Raw genomic sequence first — 8,709 nt, forward strand, 5'->3', positions numbered from 1 at the left:
GCTGTGGAGGTGAAAGGAATTATTAACAACAAACTCTGGATTGACCAGGTTAACATGTAATGATAGCCAGTGCTGAGAGTTTTCATGTAATTGTAACCACCAACTGCAGGCCAATATACCAGCAAGAGTGTTCGACATTGATTATGCAGAAATAGATATCCTGATCACAACTGGAGTAAATGAGCAGTATGAGGGAAAAGACAGAACACTTGAATAAATAGTGTAGCCGTTCCAGGTTTATGTGATGTTGGTGAAGTCTAGGCTAAAATATCTCAGTAACACACACAAATACTGGAGGAACTCATCAGGCCAGGCAGCATCTATGGAAAAAAAATACAGTTGATGTTTGGGCCAGCCCGAACAATGACTGTTTACTCTTTTCCATAGATGCTGCCTGTCCTGCTGAGTTCCTCCAGCATTTTGTGTGTGTTACTTGGAGCTCCAGCATCTGCAGATTTTCTCTTGTTTCTAAAATATCTCAGCTGCCTTCACTATTGATTTGTGCCAGTCAAACATGAGAAACATTTGTTCTAACAAGCTCTTTCCTTTTTGATAGATCTTCAGCCCTCATTCTAATTTACCATAATCCTCATTCCCTCTCTCTCTGAGGAAACATTTAATACCTCTAGAACTCATTCATACCTTGACTTCCCATCATAATTTACTGCACAGGGCTATTGAATTGGTGTAAATGTTTTGGCAGGTTTCCCACTTGGCTAGTATTTTTTCCACGTGTTTGTCTTCTGCCATTAGATAATACAGTCCTTCTCCAGAATGACATCATGTCAAAATCATCTTTCGCAATCCAAGAAAAATTAGCCTGCAAAAATGACACAGTCAGGGAAGAAAGTCCTCCACATCTAGGGCAGCCGAGGGCAGGATCGAACACGGGTCAGTGGAAGCGGCAGGCAGTGTGCTAAGTGCCACAGCACTGGGCTACTCAACGTAGTTGTATCAATATCATTGTTGTGACAAAACAGCATTTCAGAGCATGCTTAATGCTAATATTTCAAACAGCAATTATTAACAACCAAGCATTATTAATGCAAATATATTAATATGATACAAAGTTGTGGACAGAGACAGAGGAAAATAGACTTACAGTCAACAGGACACAGGAGGGGAACATGAACCACAATGCACTCACTTGGAGTGCTTCTTTAGGGTTTCAATAAAACAGATTGTGAATACTGTTCAGTTCAGTATTACTTCATTGTACATAATTTAAATTATCTAACAGATATATTGCATTACAGCCAATATTCCCCTTTGTCTTGTGTTGTTTTATGGCCATGAATGTCTTGGATTAGTTTAAGTATATCTTGAAAGTAAAAGAGACTTAACTCACTTTATTATATAGTATTTTAATGTTGTTAATTTTTTAGTACTCCACAATGAAAAAATAATTTTTAATTGTTTTGGATTATTTAAATATACTTGGAGCTTTTTAAAGTGTCTCCGTCAGGCATGTGCAAAAATTTAACTTAGCTTTTTACAGCCAATGAATTCAGAATCAGAATGGAGTTCATTATTGCTGACATATGCAATGAAATTTGTTGTTTTGTGGCAGCAGTACAGTGCAATACATAAAAAAATCATTTATAAACTCCCCAGTGAGGGCTAGCTTGTGTTCTTCCTGTCATTGTAATTGTACGTTGGAGCAGTAACAACTTTCAGTGTGGTCCAGAGAGTGGAGTCTCAGGATGTGGTGTCCAAGGTTCTTTTTTTTCTTGGAACCTTTTCCACTTCAACAAGTGTTTTCTGAGTGCTGTAGGTCAGTGTGTCCAGCCCCTCAAATCTGGGGGAAAAAAATTAGTGGGATTTGCAGAGACCAGAGTGACCAAGTTGAGCAGCAGGTGGGGTCCAGGGTAATCCAGCAGATTGGCTGTTCTTCCTGACTGTCAGTGAAGTACACATATACCTCCTTCTCACTACCCAGTTTAACTACAAGTTCAATTCCCCTGATGCAGCCTGAGCAGTTAAATCTTGCTGAGTAACTACTGCAAACACTGCAGCAGAATTCCCACTTTATTTTTCCCCTTCCACTTTTAATCAGGAGCGTTATGATTGCAGTCAATTAGCTCAGTCTGGCATCCCAGTACTAAATGAAAAACAATGTTTTGCACATGTGCAGAGTTAACTGGACTCCAATCAGGCATTGATCCAACAGTTAGCGTAAGCTCTTTGATATAAACTTTATAGGCAGAATATAATTGTCACAAATGCCATAAGAATAACTCATTTAACTATTTCAGGTACACAACATTGATTTTGTCTTTCTGTTTTTAATGTTGATGCCAGCAAAATTTGTGAAGGTGTGCAAAGTAAATCAAACAGATTCAGATTAATTTCAGGTTCAGTAAATGGGTTGTTGTGATTAGTGACTAGTTTACCCAACAAATACTTCAAAATGATCAAAAGGGTCCTTTATTAATAAAGTAAGAATCATACAATCAACTCCTGTGGACTAGGTTAAGGCTGGGGCAGTGTGCATTAAACAAAACATTGAAAATGATAGGGAAACACCAGACAGGATTGTGTGAGGAATGTCAGGAAGAGGAGTCAGTAGAACACGTAGTTTTGTGTTGCAGGAAGTATGGGATACAGAGAGAGATGATGACAAATAAATTAAGGGAGTTGGGGATGCAGGATTTCACATTAAAAGGGTTGCTAGGCATGGGTGAGAGAGCACGTCCAGGTATTTTTAGCGTTTTTAAGGGGTACAGGGTTTTTTTATAGAATATGATGAATAAACAGGAATAGGATACTAGGATGGTCAAAGATGGGAGGGTGAAGTGTAGGTTTGTATATATATATGTGTGTGTGTGTGTGTGTGTGTGTGTGTGTGTGTGTGTGCGCGTGCATGCGCCATTGGGTGAAGGGATTTAGAATGTATGTCTAGTGCACATTCTGGAGCAGAGGGTGGCGGTAATGCACCATTAAGCTGGATGCCAACCGCCGTAAAACAAGATACAGACAGACAATCAACTCCTGATTACCAAACAACTATTTCTTCCTGAATCGCAAAGCAATAATGGTAAGTAAGGGTAGGATTACAAGAGACAGCTGCCAAGACAGAGAAGGTGCTGGTATGGATCAGAAAGAGCCTGGAATCACCTGGTGAGCCAAGACTTTTGAAACGCATGTGTGCTCCATCATACATCACCGTCACACATTTCTGCTGCTGACATTTTCACGGCCAGGAAGTGGTTAGAAACAGATGGTGTGAGACAGACACATCACACAGTGATCTCTCTATCTTTTTAATGCACAGCTTTAATATTGCTAACATATCTATGGCAGCCCTTCCATTCACCCCATCGCTTATTTTCCTATATACAGAGCCAGAAAAAAAAATTGTCTTCATCTAATAACCTTCTTTTGCCATTCATCCCCAACACATTTTACCAATCCACTTTCACCACCTTCACTCTCTTTCAGTTATTAATGGCCAGTGTGTGTCTGAAATCTCCGGCTCGCCTATCTTAAATGCATCAACTTCTCCCTCTCATTAGTTTTGAAGTGAAGAAATATTACATTTATTTTGCTCAGATTGCTACTACCTTTTAGGTTTTTACTGTCTAAAATTGTTCTATAATGCCTTAACCTTGGTGCTTTCTTTTCATAATCAACTTGACCTTTGAGATTGATTTATCTATGATTTAAGGAAAATAAACTTCTGTCGGTAGTACAAATAGGGATTTGTAACTAATAACAACAGCTGAAGTCAAAAGGTGTTGAAAAGGACAGGATAAGTCAAGGGCCCTTTCTCATACCAGACTAAAGTATCCCAAAATACCTACACATCAACACCATGGTAAAGAGCTGCTGCACGATTGAAGCTTAACATTACAGTTACACCACATCTCTGATTTAAAAGGTTACTTCCCATCTCCTTTCTTAAGGAAGAATCCCAGAGCAAACATGAAGGTGGCACTGTGGGACAACCGCCAAAGAGCACTAAACAGTCTGTGTCAAGTTTATGTGCTCTCTCCATGTGCCCTGGTTTCCTACTCAAAAATGTGCACGTTGCTAGGTTAGTTGACCACTATAAACTGCATCTGCATGTGGGCAAGTGATAAAATTGGGGACGCAGTTAAAAGGAATGAGAGAAAGTAAAGTGACCTTGGAAAGTATTAGCATTAACTAAGTGTTTAATGAATGGTGCAGTCTCAGTAGGCTGAAGGGTTTGGTTCCATTCCATATCTCCCTAGAACTGCACAGAGTGCATAATAACCGCAAATAATGGGGGATCTGGTTACTGTCTTGCCTGCTGCAACTTTCATCCATGTTGTCCAGGCTGGCAGCAGATGTGTACATTTTCTATTCAGAAAATTATAGCTGCATTAATGCAATCGTTCATTTCTTGGACCCAGCACCATATATCAAATAGGCTGTTGCCTTTAACCAAACTAAATGGGAGATGTAATAGATTGACAGGAGGATGAAGGTTTGAAGCTCCTCAGCCTTTTGCAGTTAATGAAAAGTTAGTGAAAACAAACAGTAAATGTCTCCATAGCATTCCGCATAAACTGCTGAACAATTGCAAAAGATTTGTAGAAATGAAATCTTTCAGAAAATTATTTGCACCTGTGCTTACAGGCAGTATCTATATGGAAGTCATCCTTCCTTTCAAATATTCTGTTCTGTCAACCCTCTGATTGCAAAGGATGGAAAATTGAGCTGGTATAATCACCCTTGCCCTTGCCTCCTTTTCATATTGTAATGGGTAGAATTTCCCTTCTGCCAGAAGTCACTTCTGCTGGCTGTCATTTCCTGACAACTTCCTTATGTCAACAACAAAAAAGTTTCTGCTTCAAGCCAAGAATGCAAATTATTCAAATGCTTGAAGGTCCAACAATGAGGAAAAGATGTGATTTTACCAGCGCTACTGAAGATAGTGGAGATAGCCAGGTCTGCTGACTGGCACTCTAAGTGGTAAAAGCAAATAGGACGAGAACAGGTTGACAGTTTGTCAGCATGTACAAGTGAGCTCTATGTTTAAGTGGGTAATGTTTGATTCTTGCCATGAGGCTGGGGCCACTTACTGTCTTCTTACTATTAGAATGCACACCTGATTTTAAACAAAGTTCTAGTACCCACTATAATAAATGTTTTGATTAATTCCATATATCTTTTCAATAAAGTATCAATGTCTGGCTCCCCTCTTACCCCCCCCCCCCGCCCCCTTTCCTCAGCTGCCTATGACCTTTCTCCCATGGTCCACTCTCATCTCCCATCGATTATGTGTTCTTCATTCCTTTTCCTTTTCTATCTATCACCTCCCAGCTTCTCACTTCATTCCCACTTTCCTTACCTGGCTTCAACTATCCCCTGCCCCCATCTTTTTTTTGGCTTCATCCCCCCTTTCTCCAAGTCCTGATGAAAGAACTCGGCCAAAACGTGTTCTCTATGCCTTTCCACAGATGCTGCCTGACCCGCTGAGCTCCTCCGGCATTTTGTTTGAGTTTTACTCTGGATTTCCAGCATTTGCAGTATCTCTTATGATTATCAATAAAAGTTTTTCTAAAGCCATGGATTCAATCAGTCGTTCCTTTACTTTCAGAGATTTAAAAACAAAATCTTGAATCTTCCAGCATCACAGATGGCCGGCACCTCTGAAGCAAGCGAAGGTCTGCATCTTGTGCTCCCGCGTACAGTCGGTTGCTTCCGTGCACAAATGTTTGGCCTAGTTAAGAAGAATGGTTGCAGCGCAGCCCAGGATACTGAGAGAATGGACTGTTCTACTTTAACCACTACCATGTAAGTACCAAAAGCAGACAAGGATTCAATCTGTTTTCTTAAGGAGACTAGCATGTTCACCTGGTGATCGTCAGTTACGTGTACATTGTGTTTATTAGGATACGATTAAAAAAAATAAAGATTAGCTTTATTCGTCACGTGTAGTGTTTGTTCGACGATGACAGGAAATCTGTGCGGGAGTTTGTTTAAGTGGAAAAGCACTGGGCAGTTCCACTCGCTCAACCTCAGGAGTTTGGGTCCAGTGGTACGAACCGGCGTCACAGACTGGGGTCTTCGCTGGTTGTAGTGGATGACAATGTCGTCTTCTGTGCCTTGTCATGCCCTTCGCTCTCCACCGAGCGTTGCGGTACCGCCTTCCTGGCGTTGGATATCACTGTTGATCTCATCCGCCCAATCCACCAGAGTTGACTTCGCATGTTAAGTCAGGCATGCCTTATAAAGTCGCCGGCTACCCTCACTTGGTTTAGCCCGCGTGTCGAAGCTGTGGACGGGGTGTGGAGCTGTCGCATGCTAAGCAGCTACTTGGAGCCACAGGTGAGTGCCTAGTGTTTGCTGGGGACCAACGGCGAGTAAGCTGCCCGGAATGGACATGACCAGCCCTTCACCAGAGGTGGTGCCCCTCCCTGGACACCCCACAGCACCCTTCTCGCACGTATACCAAAATAAAAATATACAATGAAATACGTTGTTAGAGTCAAATCAAATCAGCGAGGATCGTGCTGGGCAGCCCGCAAGTGTGGCCACACTTCCGGCGCCATCATAGCATGCCTATAACTCACTAACCATCGCCCGTACGCTTTGAACTATGAAAAGAAAACGGAGCACCCGCAGAAAACCCATGTGGTCACGGGGAGACCCCATACAGAGGGCGGCGGGAATCGAACCTCAATCTTACAGTCGGCACTGTAATGCTGATGTGTTAACCGCTCCACTACCGTACCGCCCGTTTGCTTTTATATTTATATTTATTGCGTTTTTGTTTCTTATTGTGTTTTTTAATACTGTATCGGATCTGGAGTAACAATAATTTCGTTCTCCTTTACACTCGTATGCCGAGGAATGAGAAATTGAATTGAATTGATTGTTTTTAAAAAGTCTGCGGATGGACAACAAAACTACAATCCCTGTATGAATCAAGCGAATTAGACATTCAGTGGTCTACCACGAACGATATTTTCTAAAACGAAGGAGTAGGAAATCTTTCCATGTCAAGAGTAGAACTTTAGAAAGCGAATCTACTAAACAAAAATGTGGATTTAGGATCTCCGGCTGTCTGTAAATAACACTTGGCCACTTTCAAGGACTCCGTTCCGTCCTGCCATCGATAATGCATATAATCTGAGGAGGACCTTACAGCAAAGTATAAACACCCCATTCATTCCCCAGCCCATGGGCTGCAAACATAGCCTGGAGCTGACAAAATGAAACAAAATAGCCATCGTGTGCGTGTACAGAAGTGACCCCCAACTCTTAGCCGACAGGTTAACTCATGGTATATCGATCTAAAGCAAACTTTTTTTTATTCATTTTACTCACTCCCCGCATAATATCATTTATATTATAATACCATAATATCATGTACACAGAGATTCCTCTGTTATCCTGCCACACCGAGGGGCCTGGTTCCCCGTCCTCCCAATGTCACTCCCAAGTTGGTAACGGCACATCAGGAGAGCTCCCAATGCCACCGACTCAAAGAGCAACACATAGAAAATACTGGGGTGCGTGCTAATCCAAATTTCGGCTCTCCCTCTTATTGTCACCATCGACACAAAGAACAGGTTAACGAATACCAAATAATTCACCTTACCAATTTCTGTTAGTGCCGAGAGGGAGTTGAACGATGACAGGGTTAGGGTGGGCACCTGTTTCAGTACCAAATCTACTTTAGTAGCCAACGTTAAATAAGACTGAAAAAAACCGAACAGGGTTAACAATCCGCCCGCTATCTGAAGTGATCAGACAACACTGGCAGCACATTTGGTGCAAGTCCCTTTCAGAGGTGGATTATATTGCGATCGTAACTCGACAATTAAGTTAGGTGAACTCTCACCACAAATGAACGCTAGAAAAATTCCCTTTAACTTAAGCAGTTTTGTTTAAGATCGCCTCAGAGAGCGAGCTGAACAACTCCAGCTGCTGACTTCAAACCATACCGGCTTACCTTCTGCATCCCCGTGCTCAGATCCATGTGAAACTTCTTACGCAGCACCCTTGTATTTATCGTCCGGATCAGAATCTGTGGCTGCTTCCCCTCCTCTTGTTCTGTTCGAAGTACTTGGATGTTCCGTTTGAGCTTATCAGTCTTTAGGAGCACGCCGGTTCCACAGGTCAATTCAATTTTGCACCAGGAGTCCAGAGGTAGTTTTAAGTTGAGTGGGAGGGCGGGGCTTCGGTGGCTGCGGGAGCGAATCACGAGGTGTAGGGGAATGGGATTCCCCGCCTTCCACGGGAGAGAGGGGAGGTCCAGCCCTCACTACCCAACTGGGGAACGCCGGTTCCTCCCAGACCTGACGTCAACACGGGCTGTCAGCTCCCCATTGACCCACTGCCGAAAAAATGTTTGATTCATCTTTTTCAACCCGGCGATGAGGGGTTGTTTCCTGCTTCTTATCATCGACTTTTTCCCATTCAAGGGAACGGCTGCCGGTAATGCCGTCGAGACATAAACACCAATCCATAAAGTATTTGTTGAATCAATGGACAGGATTGAAAGGAAAACTGTTAGTCAGATTTAAATGCCTCTCTTTTTCGTAGAATAACCCAACTGACTATTCATTCTTGCGCAGCTCTCATGAGACACCAGAGAACTATGAATCTGTGCGTATTTTGTGATCTTTCACCATCTGATGGAATGATGATTTTAGTCCCCTGTCGTTAACTCACTGTGCCGAAATGTTTGAGTGCCTTCCACAGTTTTCTCGCCCGTCGTAGTTTGAATCTTGT

The 8,709-nt window shown here is 42.3% G+C and overlaps 1 protein-coding gene across 1 annotated transcript in view; it reads right to left on the reverse strand.

Annotated features, from left to right (window-relative positions):
• Positions 1-8,294, reverse strand: part of lmcd1 (LIM and cysteine-rich domains 1) — a 78,510-nt gene extending 70,216 nt beyond the window's left edge. Inside the window, exon 1 of the mRNA XM_072280620.1 lies at positions 7,928-8,294. Within this exon, the coding sequence (XP_072136721.1) occupies positions 7,928-7,954 (27 nt within the window). The 5' untranslated portion in view covers positions 7,955-8,294. The remainder of the gene's footprint in view (positions 1-7,927) is intronic.
• Positions 8,295-8,709: the final 415 nt, after the last annotated feature.

The sequence above is a fragment of the Mobula birostris genome, chromosome 16 (genome assembly GCF_030028105.1).
Source record: "Mobula birostris isolate sMobBir1 chromosome 16, sMobBir1.hap1, whole genome shotgun sequence".
Classification (NCBI taxonomy): Eukaryota; Metazoa; Chordata; class Chondrichthyes; order Myliobatiformes; family Myliobatidae; genus Mobula; species Mobula birostris.